This window comes from Typopeltis vanoorti, chromosome 7 (genome assembly GCF_054136105.1).
Source record: "Typopeltis vanoorti isolate ZY-2024b chromosome 7, IOZ_Tvanoo_1.0, whole genome shotgun sequence".
Classification (NCBI taxonomy): Eukaryota; Metazoa; Arthropoda; class Arachnida; order Uropygi; family Thelyphonidae; genus Typopeltis; species Typopeltis vanoorti.
The window spans coordinates 81805253-81822967 of NC_143555.1; the positions used below are offsets into that span (position 1 = coordinate 81805253).

Below are 17715 nucleotides of genomic sequence, written 5' to 3' on the forward strand. Positions count from 1 at the left end.
AACTGTTTATGACATTTGTTTCATTAGAAGCTGAGTTATAGCCAAGAGTGACAGTGTGTTTTGACGAACGGTCGGAAAATGAGTTTCAAACAGAAAGCTGCGATTAACTTTTGTGTTAAACTTGGTAAAAGTTTTACTGAACGCATCAACTGCTTCAAAAAGCATACGGTGATGAATGCTTATCCCGTACTCAAGTTTACGAGTGGTTTAAGTGATTTCAAAGTGGTCGTGAGACGCTTGAGGATGACGAAAAGCCGGGCCGTCCAAAAAATGGACTGAACGAAGTTAGCATCCAAAAAGTGCATGATTTCATCAAAGAAAACCCGAAATCCTCTGTGAGATTGATTGAAGATGAATTGGGATTCCAAAATCAACTGTGCACAACATTTTGACCAAGAGTTTGGTCCTTCGTAAATTGAATTCGCAATTTGTTCCCCACACGTTAACTGACGACCAAAAAATGTATCTAATTGAAACACTGCAAGGACCTCATTAAAACTGCTTGTAAGGACTCAAACTTCCTTGAAAAGATCATTACTGGTGACAAAACATGGTGTTTTGAGTATGAGCCTGAAACAAAGCGCCAGAGTGCTGAGTGGAGATCACCAGAAGAGGGGCATCCGAAAAAAAGTCGCTTGGAGAAGTCAAAAGTAAAGACAATGCTGATTTCCTTCTACAATTCCAAGGGCATTATCCACAAAGAATTCGTTCCGCCTGGATAAACGGTCAATGGTGAGTTTTATCTCGAAGCGATTGATAGCAAGAATTCATTGCGTATAGCATGAATATCGTGATGCAGGCATCTATTCACTTTTGCACGATAATGCACCATCTCATCGTTTGAACATAGTGAGACAGTTTTTGAGCAAAAACCAAGTTTGCATGTTGGATCACTCACCGTATTCACCTGATTTAGCACCCTGTGACTTCTTTCTCTCCCCCCAACTTCATTTGTCGATGAAAGGAAAGCGATACGACACCAATGAAAACGTTCAAGCGGCAGTAACCTCAACAGTATCCCAAAAACCAATATAAAAAACTCGTTTAACGAATTAATTGACCATGCCAAACGCTGCATCAAAGTTGAGGGAGAGTATATTGATTGAAATAAATGATTTGAATAATTATAATTGGCCTGTGTTTTATTTTCTATCAAAAGTTCGGTTTCTTTTTGGACAGAGGAAGTAGTTTCCCAAAAATGAAGTAGAGTGGATAACAATATTATATTAAAATTCTTCTAATTAATGGATAGATTGCATCTGGACAGGAAAAGAAATATTTTCATCATATATTTGAAATCTTATTCAAAGAAGAGATTTCAAACACAATAAGATGCTAGACAAGTCTTGAAGAAGAAACTATATGACTGGGAAAGCAGGGAAAAAAAGGTCAAAAATCAAGACTCTCCTACCTAGATCAGAAGAGATAGCAGGCATGCTTGTGAAAAATATCAGGTTTGAAGATTCCAGTGATCTCCATAAATTTCTACATGTTGCCCAACATGACTGGCAAGTGGTTAAACTATCTGCTCTCCAACCAACAAGTTGTGCCTCAAAATCCACCATCAGCATGAATGTTTTGTGAATATCTTTTAATATAAATTTCATGAGATCACTACCCTGCTTAATGGAAACCTGAAGTGGCCTGAAAAAGCTCCGTTGTTGTTGTTTGAGCTCAAGATCAGAGTTTCTGGATTATCTCTCATTTTTAGCACACCCACAGTACCAATACTGTAGTATAAGCTAACATTGTATTGAATGAATGAGATTTAAATAAAATAAAATTTTAAAAAGTGAATAGTAATTTATTCTTTCAATAAGCTTTATGCAAAATTACATTTTTAGTATATTATAGATCACACTTACTTCTTCATCACTATCACTCATTTCAAGGTCCTCTTGCAAATTATATCTAGATAATGATAAACATAAAAAACTTTACAATTAAACATATACAAAATGAAATTATTACTAAAAACTTCTTAGTTTGTGACATATCTACATAACTTACTTTAGAATTCTATAATTATCAGTGAGAACTGTTTTTGAACATAATAATTTAGATCAAATTTGAAATTTTTAAAAATTACAAGTCATAATTATAAAAAACAATAAGCTCTCAATAATCCAATTAGGATTTGAGGAACTTATTTTTGTTATTATCATATTAGTCTTTTTTTTTTTTAAGGAGCATGTCTTTAAATCTTCTATAATGCATAACTTTTCAATTAATAATATTGATAGGATCAGAGATATATCTGGTAAATGAAGTGCAGCAGAGTTGAGATATATGCTCTCAGTTTTTACTTTTAAATATATTTATTTAAATACATTTTTTGTTGTGATGTGAATCCTGAAAACTTGAGTTTTTCATTCTGCAAAAAATCAGCTAGAACACACACAATTAACAAACATAATACAATGGCCTCATAGCTTTAGTCGCTTCAGCCATAACTCCAAACAGCTTAGTATGAGACCACCCTTCTACTTAAGTCAAAAATGCATTGAAAGAATTCCATGTTTGACCTATACAGCAGGCTTCAGGAATATTTAATCCTAGACTATCTACAGTACATTTTTTTTTTTTTTTTGTTTAAATGAATCATACTCACAAAGGGTATTAACACACAATAATGGTATTATTGTGTGTTAAAAGAAATTTAATTGGATAATAACTTAGTAATAACTCTCAGGCAGAAAGAGAAATTAAAAGTTATAGGACTTTAAGAAACAAATAATTGTTGATATAGTTTTTACTAAGATAATTAAAGATGAGAAGATATAGGGAAAGATGTTGAAAGTTTCCTTGGGTAAAGGATTATATTTATATAAAGGATATAATTTCTTGGTATCTTTAATGTATAATAGAATCAAGATAAAAAAAAAAAAAAAACTTTCAACATCTTTCTCTCATCCAGAGATTTTTTATGAATAAGGTCTAGTACCTTTTGGCTACTTGTATATGAGATATATATGACTTCTGTATTACTTCAACCTCAGTATCTCTCTCAGGTCTGTTCCCACTGATGAGATCTTAATAAAGGTCAAAACCAGTCTGGGTAGTGATCCTTCCTATTATGCATAGCATTTTACATGTCCAAAAGGGTGTGTGCTTTGCATTATGTGATACATACTAAGGCAAGTGATATGAAGTCATTAGCCTCCATATGCAAGTAGCTTAGATGTGAATGTATTTCACGTGCAAAACAATGTTTTACTTCGTTGGATCAAGAATTAAAACAGAGTATATAATTTTTAATGTATAGCCTGTTTAAATCATCCTGCAAGCTCTACTTCACCTTGATTAACTATTACCCTATTCAATTTTGCAACACCAGCAAACTGAATACTTCCTTTGAAATTATTTCTTATATAATTTATGCAGAAATTAAACAGTAGTGGTCCAGCCACAGAGCCTTGTGGCACATTGCTAGTCACCAGCTTTCTCCTGGATTCTGCTCCTCCATTTACTTTTTTCTTCTTCTTAATATGACTCACACATGAAAGGTCACAAGACCTATAGCAGATCAATGTCTTGTGTGGGCAAGAGGATAAGACGAAATGAGGAATCTTTTCACGTTTTGTCTGAATAGCTGAAGGTTGCATTTTTTGGGGGAACGAGAGTGGGAGAAATTGTTCCAAAGAACAGAAGTGGAATACAAGAGGAGGCAATGAAGTTGGTTCGATGAGTTTTAAAATGGACTATAAAAGGATTTTGGTTAGCAGTGGCTCTTGTATTAACAATTCTGGAGGAGAGTGGAGGAATATTCAACAGCACTGTCCATGAAAGTACCTGTAGAAGAGTGCTGGATTGCCCTCTTCTGGATAGAATCAAGCCATCTTAATGAATTTTGGTGTGCCACACCAAATATAGGAGCAACATTCCATGGTTTTGATTGGTGGTGGTGGTGGAGGAGGAGGAGGAGTTTGTATAGAGTTAACAGTTGTGAAGTAGTGTTTTATCAGAAGTTATAGTTGAAATGTATTTGTGCCAGGAAAGGTTGGAGATATAGGTTAGTCCAAGAAGAGAAATTTAATCATGTTTGGATATCTGGGTATTACTGAAGGCAAGAGGTAGGGATGCAAGCTCTTTGGAGAGATCAGACAGGATTGAGTTTTGGTGGCATTGAAGTCAAGGATGTCCTTACCCCATTAGGTTATAGCTAGGAGGTTGGAGTTCATGCCACTGTTCATAGTGGATCTTGAGGATTCTAATGCTTGAGCAGTACAAACTTTGTCAAATGAAAAGGAGGAATAGAGTGTACTGTCATCAGCAGAGCTACGGATAGGATTGAAAATCTGGAGAGCAGGTCACTAATATATATACAGGAGGAAAAGACTCAGTGAGAGAATGGAACACTGAGTGCTGCACTGGTAGAGAAATCTGAGGAGAGGAAACAGTCCACATGACACAGTGAGAAAGTTGGTGATGCAGTTGCAGAGTGTAGAAGGAAGACCATAGGATGGCAGTTTGCTAAGTAGGCCCATGTACCAAACCTGATCGAATGCCTTTGAAATGTCGAGAGCTACCATGCGAGTTTCTCAGAATTTTCCATGCCCTGAATCCAGAGGTGGATGGTGTAAGCTAGATCAGCTATAGATTGTGAGTGGCAGAATACATATTGCTGGTCACTTATTAGTTGGTAAGTCTCTAGGTGGTTCAAGAGTTGGTTGTTGATGACCTTCTCCATAATTTTAGACAGAACAGAAGTGAGAGTAATTGGACAGTAGCTTATTGGTTGACTTTTATCACCTTCTTTGGGATAGGCTAGATGTGAGCCTGTTTCCAAGTTGTAGGGCAGGTGCTATTTGAACAAGATAGATTGAAGAGACAATACAGGATGTGTGTTAGCTCTGGGGCATATGTTTTGAACACAAAAGGTGGAATACCATCAAGACCAGATGCCTTGTCTGTGTTCAGGTTATCGAGGATTCTTTGGATTTTTTCTGACAGAAGACTATGGATGACATGGAGAGGAGTGGTGGAAACTTTGCAGGTCAGCAATGCAGGAATTAGAAGTGAAGAGTGATGCCAGTAAGTCAGCCAAATCTTTAAGTGAGGTGATTCCAGTATTAACTGAATGCGAAAGTGGTAGAAACCTGGGTGGGCAAAAGTTGTGTCCAATGGCCTTACCAAAGGACAGAAGGAGTGACTGTCATTTGGGAAGGAGGCAAGTTTGCAGCATTTGTCCCTTTCAAAGTATTTTTTTATTTTATTTTTTATATCTGTATAATCAGTCATCCTCTTATCCATATCACCAGTTTCATATCGATTCCTGTTTGTCCCAATCTGTGTAAGAGTTCGTGGTATCCTGTCAAAAACCTTTGCAAATTCAGCAGTATTAGTGGGTAGCCATTCCCGTTATCCAACACACAGCCTAGTCAGAGGCACCCAGTTCCTTTGCGCATTCTCATAAAACACGGGCTGATATGCCATCTAATCCCATGGCCATATTTGCACTGAGATTATGAAATGTCCTAAGTACTTAAAAGTCACAGCAATATCCTCACTTGGATAATATACTTTTGCACAGTTCTAATTCAGAAACTCAACTATTTCATAGGTTCCAGTCACCTCACTACCATTAGAACTCATTAAAATTATCCTTCCATAGTCATTCCTCCTCTTACTTGCCACATAACAAAAGAACTCTATATTGACCTGTACTCATGCTAATTTGCTGGTGCATGATGTCATTCATATTATCCTCTTGTCTCTATAGCAGTAACCAAATTTACATTTGGTCCTATAGGCCTCAAATCTCTTACCATATTTCCTCAAATATGATTATATATTTGATGACATCAGATGAATTTGCAATTCATCTGCTATCATCAAACATCACTCCCCCCCATCCTATCTTCTCTATCCTGCCTGAAAATCTTATCACATTTTATCCCTGTAACCCATCATATGCTGTTTGCCAAGTCTCACTAATGCCTATAACTTTTGTCAAAGTTGCCCTGACCAATGCCAAAAATGTCATATTCCTCATGCTTTTGGCATTAGTATATATAAACTACAGCATCCATCACTTTTACATTATGTATTAACTACCCCATTCAATATTGTTGCTTGAAGGATTAGGATCTGTAATCTGAACATAACTAATCTATAGAAATGAATTCAAGACTTAACAGGAATATGAAACTCAATAAAGAACAATTTTTTTTATTAAGAGATCCTGAGTTAATAATCACCCACATTTTACAAAAAACGTGACAAGTAACTTGGATAAAAGCAGTTGCCATACCACAATATTATTAGATTTTGCAAATACTGCATGGTAAGGTTGCTTCAGGAACCAAGAGAATTGTTATCTAAGAGAAGGAGTAGCCATAGTATTCAACACTAAATACGAGGCTAATCTTCTTGAATGGCAGGCAGTCTCAAGTAGAGTGATGTGGGCAAATATGAGAATGGGAAAGTGGAAAATGAGACATCTGTGCCTATAGGTTCTACTAAGGCAGAAGCGGGGAGAATTTCTTCAGGCTTTACAGAAAGCAACTGGCACAATGAAAAATTGGTCCTAGTTGGTCTAAATAACAGAGTAGAAAATGATTGTCAGAAATACAAAACTGTTTTGGGAAAATTTGGAGAAATGAGCAAGGCTAATAATAATGGAAAATACCTGTTGGCTTTCTGCTCAGGACATGGACTGGTTATTACTAACACCATGTTACAACATAAAAATGTGCACAAATTCACATGGAGAGAAGAGGCAAGGAATAAGAAAAGTCTCATTGACTATGTTATTGTTGATAGAGATGTTTTCTCACTAATGCAGGACACTAGAGTGTATGCAAAGTATTTGAAATTGGAAGTGATCACCATTTAGGCTTGAGCAGGATAAAATTGAATTTCATATTGAAAAGAATAACATGTAAGAAAGTTTTAAAGCGAATAAAAGTTGAGCAGCGCTCGGATGTGAACTGTAGACTAAAACACAAACATTATTAAAAAAAAAATGAAAAAGTTTGAGAACAGGACCAAACCTTGGAGATTCTGTGGAAAGCCCTGAAGAAAACACTGACTGACTCAGCCAAAGAGGCATGTGGTGAGGTTGTCTGCAAGGATAGAAAAATCAACTCTCCATGGTGGACACAGGAAGTTAAAGAGGCAGTGAAGGAAAAAAAGAAAGCGTATCAAAAGTTCCTGGCAAATAAGTCAGCTTGTGCTCTTAGAGAATACAGAGACAAATGTAAGAAAGCTAAACAGTGTTTAAACTACCTAAACAAAAGTCATGGGAAGACTTTGGTATGCCATCTGGTGTCAGAAGGTTGCAAGATATTCTGGAAGTTGTTGAAGAGACTCTCAGAAATGGAGGAAAGAGTGCTGTAGAAGGAATTAGAGATGATAAAGTTGACATGAAATTGGAGAAAAAGATATCCTTGAAGTATGGAGTAATTATTTCGAAAAATTGCTAAATGAAACAAGAAGTGACAGTACAGTGGTAAAAAACACTCAACTGGCATAGTTGGGAATACATATCCATACTTGAAGTAGAAAAAGCCTGAAATGTGGAAAGGCAGCTGGTGTGGATAATATTAGTCCAGAAATGCTCAAGTATGGGGGGTATAAAGGTCTTACAGTGGCTACACTGCATAGTTCAGAAAGTCTTGACATAGGGACAAATTTCAGATGATTGGAGTAGAGCTTTCATAGTACCCATATATAAAAAGGGAAATAAAACTGAATGTGAGAATTACAGTGGTATTTCTGTACTGAGTGTTCCTGGTAAGATATATGCAAGTATACTTGAGAAACAGTTGAGAAGGATTGTGGAAGAGAAGCTTGGCGAAGAACAAGCTGGATTCAGGCCGTCAGGATTAGATTTTCACTTTACAACAGATAGTTGAGAAATCATGGGAATATAACAAAGATCTGTATTTAAGTTTTGTAGATTTGGAAAAGGCATATGACAAGGTGCCAAGAGAGAAACTATTCCAAATGCTACATTTATATGGTGTCAATGGGGCATTATATCAAGCAATACTTAGTCTTTATTTGAGTTGTAAGTCAGCAGTTAGAATTGAAGGAAGTACATTAAATGTTAAATCTGGTGTCAGACAAGGATGTACATTATCCCCTCTGTTATTCATTATCTATATGGATCACATTATGAAGGAAATTGATATTAAACCTGATATAAAATTTGAAGATGTCAATGTCAGCTCTTTGCTTTATGGGGATGATGTTAAACTTCTAAATAAATCCACTACAAGTCTAGAGATGGTATGAAGTTAAGCAATAACAAGACAAAGACAATGAAAATAGGCAGAAACACTGAAAATATCAAATGCATTGTGAATGGAAACCTATAGAACAAGTAAAACATTTCAGCTACCTGCATGATTTTTAGTGAAGATGGTAAATTAAATACCGATATAAACAACAGAATCAATGAAGCTAGTAGGGTAGGAAGTCAACTGAATAAATTTATATGGAATAAGAGTGAAATTAGTAAATACAATAAATTCGCTGTATACAACACAGTGTTCAAACCAATTTTAACTTGTGGATCTCAGAGCTGGGTCAGAAGTAAAACACTTGACCAACGACTAGAGCCCGCAGATATGAGAGTCCTGAGAAAGATTAGGGACATGACCAGGTGGCATCAATAGCAATATTATATTAAAAATGAGGATATTAGAGAAGAACTTGACATTGTTAGCATCCAGGAACGTGTTAGCAGAATGAATCTCAGGTGGTATGGTCACTTAAACAGAATGGGAGAGAAAAGATTAGTAAAACAAGTGTTCTCTGCCAGGTTGGCAGGAAAACGACTCAGGAAAAGACCAAGATATAGGTGGATTGATACGGTACAAAGTGCTTTAGACGATAGAAATATAAGATCTGATAATGTTGGAGTCTTGACAAGTAACAGACTGATTTGGAGGAAAATTGTAGATAGGAAGTTAGTAATGATGTAATTTTTCATGTAGTACTATCATATCCTGTACACCTCTTGAGGGTATATATTAGGAATTTGATGATGACGATGAGATTTCTCATGGAACAGTAGAGTTTAATATAATAAGAGTAATATAATATAGAGTGCTGCAATGATCAGTTTTTGGGCCACTTCTCTGTGGGAAACTGTCTATTTAATCTGTATATTAACAATAACATGAATGATACAAAGGAGTATATAGTTTTTTTTGCTGATGATGCAAAGTTAAGAATGTTGATATGAAAATTACTATCTTAACAGTATTCCTGCAGAATAATTTTTTTTTATTTCTTTACTATTATTACATGACATCTCTAGGACTCCTGTGTGTGTGTGTGTGTGTGTGTGTGGTGAGAGAGAGAAGGGGGGGTCTACTCCTCTACTCAAATCATTGTCTCCACTATATATAGTAATTACACACACACTGGGGGATGGGGTTCTGTCCCCCCTCTAACCCTGTTGGTTAAGAGTACATCTCCAGAAGAGTATTAAATCTCACCAACTTGAAGTTATGTACACAGGATATGATTGCTACAGACCAACCAATATTCAGATAGTGTCCTTAACATCAGTTCCATTAGCAGCTTCATTTGACATAAATCATGTATTTTATCTTGTCTATCTCAATAAGATATCAATAGTCCCTTTTTTAAGCATTTCAAGCAGAAGAGAATGGACATCAGTTCAATGTTGTCAAGTGTAAAGTTTTGCAAATTTTGGCCTAAGAATGATTGTAGGCCATATATTATATTTTTGGGGTGCGTGGGAGATGCTCCAGAAGATTGAGCAGACAATGAATATAGGAGAATGTTAGGACAATACAAAAATATAGTAACATATCATTGAAATTTGAGGTTAAAAATTGTAAATACAATAAAGAATACTGATATGGAGGAATAGAGGCAATTGTCCCTTTTTCATAAGGGACAATATGAAAAAGGGACAATAATATGTTGTCATACAGAGACTTCTTGGCCTTCAAAGTATGGTTTGGCAAAGAGGAAAATGAGACACACAAGCTGGGTTGAGAGATAAATATGAAGGGGATTTTTCAATACTTGGTAGATAGAAATACATCATCCATTGAAGTTGAATGGTGGTGAATGCACTGATAAATTTAAGAAGTTGTACATAAGGTATTATACAAAATAGTTCTGCAAATGAAACTAACAGTAATACATAATGGTAAGCAGTAGCTAGGCTGTCTTCTATTCTAAGGGCTGGCTGATCCTCTAATGCAGGGTTTCTCAAACTTTTTCTATGAAGGAACACTTCACAAATCCTGAAATTTTCACGGAACACCTTGGTTATTTTGTAATGTATTAATTAATTAATTAAACGTCAATTAAAGTTAGATTTAACTGATGTTTTAATTAATTTAATTAAAGCATCAATAAACCATCAATAAATTAATTTGTGCTGCTTTTCATTGACAATCCTATTCTGATCACCAAATATATTTATAATATTATAAGTACTTACGAGTGAATGCAGACTTTTTCTCCTGTGTGCTAGTTTTCCCCCTCCTTTTGTACATCCTGGAGATCTTTGTAGGCTTGAGGTGGATAACTCGCTATCTTTTCCGTCACAAACACCTTGAATAAGAGATTTCTTAATACCAAAATTAAACAAAGTGCCTTGTCTCTTATTCACATTAGAATTTAAATCTGTATTCCTATTACTTTAAAAAAAATCATGACACTTCGGTTTCAGAACAAGCACTTACACACTGCAATATGAACTTGCGAAGAAAGTATTCAGTATTACTAGATCTGAGAACCAGATACAGACTTCCTTATTTTTCAATTTAAGTGGAAAAATTTTCTTTATACTTCCTTGCATAAACCAACATTTGCAACACAGATGGTATTTCATTCAGTTTACGGCATCCATTGTTGGAATCGGCTTGCAGACAATTTTTATGATCGGTCATAAATGGTGGTATTCTCTTTCCCGATTGTTGAAAGATTTCAATGTGTGAAAATTAATGATAATTCGTGAATATTTCCATGTTTAAAAATATGCTGCTTGGTCACTGACATTTGCTACACAGATGTCATTTCCTTCAGTTTTGAGAACAGAAGATATGCCACCATTGTTATAATTCGCTTGCAGGCAATTTTTATGACCCGTCATAATCAGCGGTATTCCCTTTCCCAAATGCTGAAAAGTTTCAATGTGGGAAAATTAATGATACACAAATGTTATTAGGCGTTCTGGGTCTGAGCTTTTCGACATACTCACGAATATTATTCTCCTCAGCATATTTCTACTATAAAATATTTATTCATGAAAAATGCTTAGAAAACTAAAATGACAAATTCCAGAACTTCTCGTGGAACACAGTTTGAGAAACCCTGCTTTAATGGATGAATTCACCATCCAGCCACAGGTTAAGTTTAACTTAACCTCTAGTTGGAGATAGAGGGCAGCTCCATTACCTAAGTTTTGCTATTTTTTCCCTATTATCTGATACTGGAATAACATGAAACCTTAGTTTCGCAAATTCTACATGGTAATTCACCATTTTCTCCTATCCTATTCAAGATTTCTCATCAACTTCCGGCTTAGGAAATTTCCGTTTCTTTGTGATGTCTATAACCATGTTAAGTATAATCTCCTTTGTATCAATTATGATCCTTTCATTATGATCTAGTGCAGTGGTGTTCAACCTTTTTTACTACGCAAGCTACTTTTCTATAAAAAGTTATTCGGCGATCTACTCTCTTATATAGATCACGTTCTCCCAAACCGATATCTGATTACGCACAAATAAACAACTAAAAATGAACAACTAAAAAAAAATACAAGACTAAAAACTTTATTTATACTTTTATTTTAATACAACAAAAAAAAAAAAAAATATATATATATATATATATATTGGAATAAAATATTTATTTCTCTATTTTGGAAAACCAAAGTTAGAAAAAACAACAGATTGATTACAAACTCACAAATTATAGGAAATCCGGTTGATTAAAAAAAAAAAAAAAAGTTAATGTGAAATTTGTCAAAATCGTACCAACCTGGTGCGACCATAAAGGATCTAACTGAGTCTATTAGAGAGCAAAAGGAAAGGGTGAAAGAAATGATTGCTGTGGCAGGTACGAATGATTTGAAAGGATATAAAATGGAAATGATAGAAGACCTGAATGAATTGTTTGAGGTAGCAAAAGAAAAGAGTGAGAGAGTCAGATTGATTAGTCTTTTGCCACGGTATGACAGTGAAATGTTTAAAAGGAGGGCCGTAATTGCGAATGACTTTATGCATGGGTTATGTATGACGAGTGGTGTGGAATTTGTGGACGTGTGGAGCGAGTTTGATGGGCGAAAGGATCTATATAAGATGGATGGCTTGCATTTGAATGGTTACGGTGTAAGAAGACTTGAGAAAGTGTTGCTGAATGTAGAAGATGTGCAAATTCAGGGAAACTAGATTTGTTAAGGGGGGGGGGGAGTAGATATACAGTCCTTAGGGAGGCAGTTGAATGTAAGAATGAATATAATATGCTAGAGCAAATAAGGACAACAAACCAGAGTGGGATAGCTAATATAAGGCATCAAGGTAGAGTTGGGGCTAATGGGGGTCTTAAATTCATGTACACTAATACTAGGAGTATTAGGAACAAGAAGGAAGAGTTTTTGGCCATGGTTGGCACTTCCAGACCACAGGTTATTGGTATTAGTGAAACATGCCTGACTGTAGATGATATAGCTAGTGGGATTGAATGTGATGGGTATAGTGTGTTCAGGAATGACAGAGAGAATAAAATGGGGGGAAATGGAGGAGTATTGTTGATGATAGCTGATGAGCTACAGCCAAGGAGAATAGAAGTTGAATTGCAGGATAGAGAAAAGAGCACATTTGAGGCCATTCGGTGTGAGATTGTGGCTAGCAGAACTAAACATACAATTGGGTGCTGCTATAGATCAGGTGATGGAAAAGATGGTGGTGACAGTATGCACAAGCAAATAGAAGAAATGAGTGGAAGGAGGGTGATTATTATGGGAGATTTCAACTATGGTCGCATTGATTGGAGTGAGGAGAGTACACACGTAAGGAAGGAATTAGATTTTATGCGGTTATTAAGGGATAACTATCTGCAACAGCATGTAATGGAAAATACTAGGGGTCAGAGAGTGCTTGACCTAGTAATTACATCTGAGGATTTGGCCATATTTAACAAATATGACCACATTGCCAACAATCGTTGAGAGTGATCATAGGGTCTTGACTTGGGAGGTGGCTAAAGGTGTAGAATTTTCAATTAAGACAGGGTACATGTGGAATTATCGGGCTGGAAAGTATGACAAGCTTAGGAATTTGATTGGCTCAGTGTCATGGCATGTACAACTGCAAGGACTAGAAGTTGATAGCGCATGGGAGGTAGTTAAGAAGTGCTTGCATGAAGCAATGGCTGACTGTATACCTAGAGTCCGAATAATAAATCAAGTAGGGGTTAAATGGATGAATAACACCATTAAGCTTGAGCTGCAAAAAAAGAAACAACTATGGAAGGAATTTAAGGAGAAAGGTGACCGGCAGGCACATGAACGGTATAAAGCACAGGCCAGAATGGTGACGAGTGTGGTAAGAAAAGCAAAAAAGGATTACGAAAGAACACTGCCCATGCAGGCTAAAGAGAATCCTAACCAGTTTTTTAGATATGTAGCAAGTAAAAGGAAATATGTACAGGACAGAATGATTTTAAAGAATGCCGATGGTAGGGAGGTAACTGAATCAGTTGAGATAGTTGAGTTAATGAGTGAGCACTTCGCAAGAATATATCATCCAGGTGGTGACATTGCCGAAACGAATAAACCAGTAGATTATACGGGAATTGTGGTGAATGAAGTGGAGGTGAGTAGTCTATTGCATAACTTCAATGTCAATACATCTGTGGGATTGGATGGTATACCAGCTCGTGTAGTACGACAAGCAGCTAAAGAATTGTCAGTACCCTTGACCATTTTGTTTAATTTGAGTCTCGGGTCTGGGTTAGTCCCGAGCGGGTGGAAGGAGGGGAAAATAGTTCCACTGCATAAAGGTGGTTCCAAGACTGCTGTTGTAAATTACCGACCGATTAGCATATCAGGAATCCATTAGTCAAGAAAAGAATACAGGATTGGATAGATGAAAATGGGATATTGTATGGGGAACAACATGGTTTTGTGAAGGGTAGATCATGCCCCAGTAACTTGCTCACGTTTTATAACACAGTGACGGCTGAACAGGATAGGGGTAGTGGATTTACAGTGATACTACTGGACCTTGCCAAGGCCTTTGATAGGATACCACATGGAACGCTAATCAGTAAACTGGAGCAGATGGGGATGGATATAGGTTTGGTGAGATGGATAGGAGGGTGGTTGAAGGAGAGATTCCAGAGAGTGATTTATTCAGGAGTGGAGTCAAAAAGACGTCTTGTCACTGCTTTTCAATTTGTTCATCAATGATATTGGAAAGGATTTGAGAGGAAGTGTTCACTTGTTTGTTGATGATGCAAAGTTGGGTAGAGCAATTGTGAGTGCACAGGATGTCAAAATTTTACAGGATGATTTGGATAGTTTGGAGGACTGGGCTAGGAAAAATGGATGTCAGTTTAATGTGGCAAGGTTATGCACTTTGGGGTGAAAAGAATAGCAGCAGTATATCGCATTGGTGGAACTGTATTCCAGGAGATTGATGAGGCCAGAGATTTGGGAGTGTTGGTAGATAGGGAGTTGAAGTTTAGGGGGCACATTGCAAAAGTGACTAAAACAGCTCACCAAATCACTTGGCTTCTGAAAAATACTTTAACATGCAGAGACAAACAAGTTGTTGTTCCTCTGTATCGAGCCTTGATAAGACCCCATCTGGACTTCTGTGCCCAGTTATGGGCACCAGGGTTTTTTTGTGATGGGGAGGAAGTGGAGAGGGTCCAGAGACGAATGACCAAGATGATAGCAGGTCTGTGGAATGAACCTTATGAGAATAGGTTGAAGATCTGTGGGTTGCAGAAATTGGACAATAGGCGAAGGAGGGGTGATATGATTGAGACATTCAAATTACTCAAGGGTTTTTATAAGATTGATCCAGAAGATATTTTTGAAAATATGACTGGTGGTGGGAGGACGAGGGTCCATGCATGGAAGCTGGGCAAGAGTGTGGTTGACAAGGGTTTTAGAGCTAGGTTTTTTACTTGGAGAGTGGTGAATGAGTGGAATAAGCTTCCAGAGTCTGTTGTGGGTGCTACGACTGTGAATGAGTTCAAGGCAAGATATGATAGATACTGTGTGAATGTTGAATAGTTGTGCCAGAGATGATGTTAGGGCCTCCCTCAATGAGTCTGTCGACTCCTTGGAGTTTCCCGGAACAATAATAACAATAATAATAATTGATAGTGTTTGGACCTCGCAATATTTTCATAGTCAAGTTGATATGAAGAGGTGGCCAACGCAGACAATCATCCAAATGATCATTTGTAATTTGTTTCTTAATTGATTTTTTATGACAGTCGTATTTGAAAAAGCGGATTCTGACAAGTATGTTGATCCGAAACACAACAGAATTTTTTGCGCAATATCAGTTAATATTGGGAATTTTTCATGTCCATACTTCAAAATGACTTCATTGTTTATTGATTTTAAATGTAAACTATTCTGAATGTTTATTATCTCAAGTTCTACTTAAGCTTGGTTTATATCAAAGCCCACTAATTTTATTTGAAATTTCTGTGATGTTCAAGTTTTCTTGAAATGGATTATTGATAAGAGATGCAATCATTTCAGTTTTATTAAAATCTTTAAATCTTGAATTTATTTCTTCCTCAACTAATTCTATTTCACGAATAAATTCTTTTAAATCATAGCGAAGCATTTCTTGATTTTGTTCAAAAAATTTTAATAAATATGGGAGATGTCTAAATTGACAGTCATTTAGATTTTTCTTTAATAAAAGTAAGTATTGTTAGAAAGTTTTTATTGAACTTAACATGTAAATTAAGTTTTTATCTCTACCTTGTGACTCGAAATTTAAATTGCTTAATTTTACAGAAATCTACAAAAAACTATGTGTAACAACCAACTTTTATCACTCAATTGTGGATAAATATCTCCTTTTTTATCAAGAAAAATTTTTATATCATTAATTAATACAAGAAAACTTCCTAAAAATTGACTTCTGCTGAGCCACTGAACATTATTCTACAACAGAAGTTCCCTATCATCATCTGCCTGTAATTTAAATAACCGCTGTTGTAGGGCTTTTCCTCGAACAGAATTTACAATTTTAAATGTAATATCCAAAACATCTTTTGTGTTTAATCTTTTACTACACAGTACTTGTTGATGAATAATACAGTGTTATGTTAAAAAATCTGGATATTTGTCACCGTTTTTACACAATGAAATGAAGCCTGATTTATTACCTATCATTGCAGGAGCACCATCAGTAGTAATAGACACAAGTTTAAAAAGCGGAAGTTTGTGTTGTTTCACAAATTCATCAAATGCCGAAAAAATGTCTTCTCCCCTAGTCCTTCCCAATAATGGTATAATTTTCAAAAGTTCTTCTTTACTTGACTAATCTTGAAATACCATGCGAATAAATAACATTAACTGAGCAATATCAGTGAAGTCACTTAATTCATCAAATTGTAATGAAAACGCAACACACTGGTGAATGTTTGACATTAATCTGGTCTGGAAACTTTTCTCCAGCAATTAGAACTCTTCCTTTCGGCAATTCGAAACCTTGTCTGCAGCCTAAAAGTAGTCTCTCTCTAGTGACGTCTTGAACCGAGAAGCTCCTTTCTGGAAGCAGAAAACTCCTCTCTCAAGCAACGTGGATCAGGGCAGTCTCTCTAATGGCAACTCTAGACCAGGCGGCCTTCTCTCCGACAGCAATTCTGGAACAGGGAACCCCTTCTGCTTTTTTAGTCCCTTTTTTTATTAGGCCTCCTCTGAGACCTCGCATGAAGTTTCGCAACCCCTAAAGAATCAGTATGAGTCTTTCATCTTAAGTTTCAAGTTCGGCACGCCTTTTGTTCTCCTCCGCTTTCTTTTGATTGTAAGTTGCCGGCCATCGAAAAGTTGTTTGAACTCTTTCTGACTGACTTCGGAGATGTTTACGCTTAGAGCCTGCAAGCCTTTCTCATACATACAACTTTCGATAACAGTCTTTCTAATGTCGCCATGTACAGCTTCTGCGACAAAAATATTGCCTTTGTTTTTAACACTAACATATTCTTATTAAAGCATTATATACAGTTAGCTTCAAAAGAGTTATTTAAAAAACATCTAATACAAACTATACCGAGACAAACAAAGTTTATTTTTTTACAATATTCACATGGGACTTAACCTAAGTAAAAAATAGATGTAATGTGCTTTGGAATATTTAATATTTAAGCTACAATCGAGTTTTTACACTTTGCTTATAATTGTATTCACTCGGCTCGCTGTTTGACTTCCACTGATCCAAATTAATTCATTTACCTGGACTTATAAGAAAATTACTGATTTGACAATTTTAATGAAAAATAAATAAACAATAGCATACGCTTAAAGCGAATTAAAAATAATACAAAATAATGATCAATAAAATATTATGCTTTCAGTTTTAATTAAATTTGTAAGGAGGAATACACAAGAGATAGACCAAAAATCGCTCAGCGATCAACAGGTTGATCCCCCCCCCCCCAATCTAGCGCATCAGATCCATCCAGGATCTGATGCATTGGTCTCTCTCTCTCTCTCTCTCTCTCTAGATCCATTCT

At 36.1% G+C, this 17715-nt stretch overlaps 1 protein-coding gene across 2 annotated transcripts in view; it reads right to left on the reverse strand.

The window, feature by feature from the left end:
- LOC150104812 (uncharacterized) overlaps window positions 1-17715 on the reverse strand; it is a 449875-nt gene that overhangs the window by 196540 nt on the left and 235620 nt on the right. For both annotated transcript variants that reach the window (XM_090395370.1, XM_090395369.1), the window contains one exon: window positions 1866-1911. In XM_090395370.1, the coding sequence (XP_090251496.1) occupies window positions 1866-1911 (46 nt within the window). The remainder of the gene's footprint in view (window positions 1-1865; window positions 1912-17715) is intronic.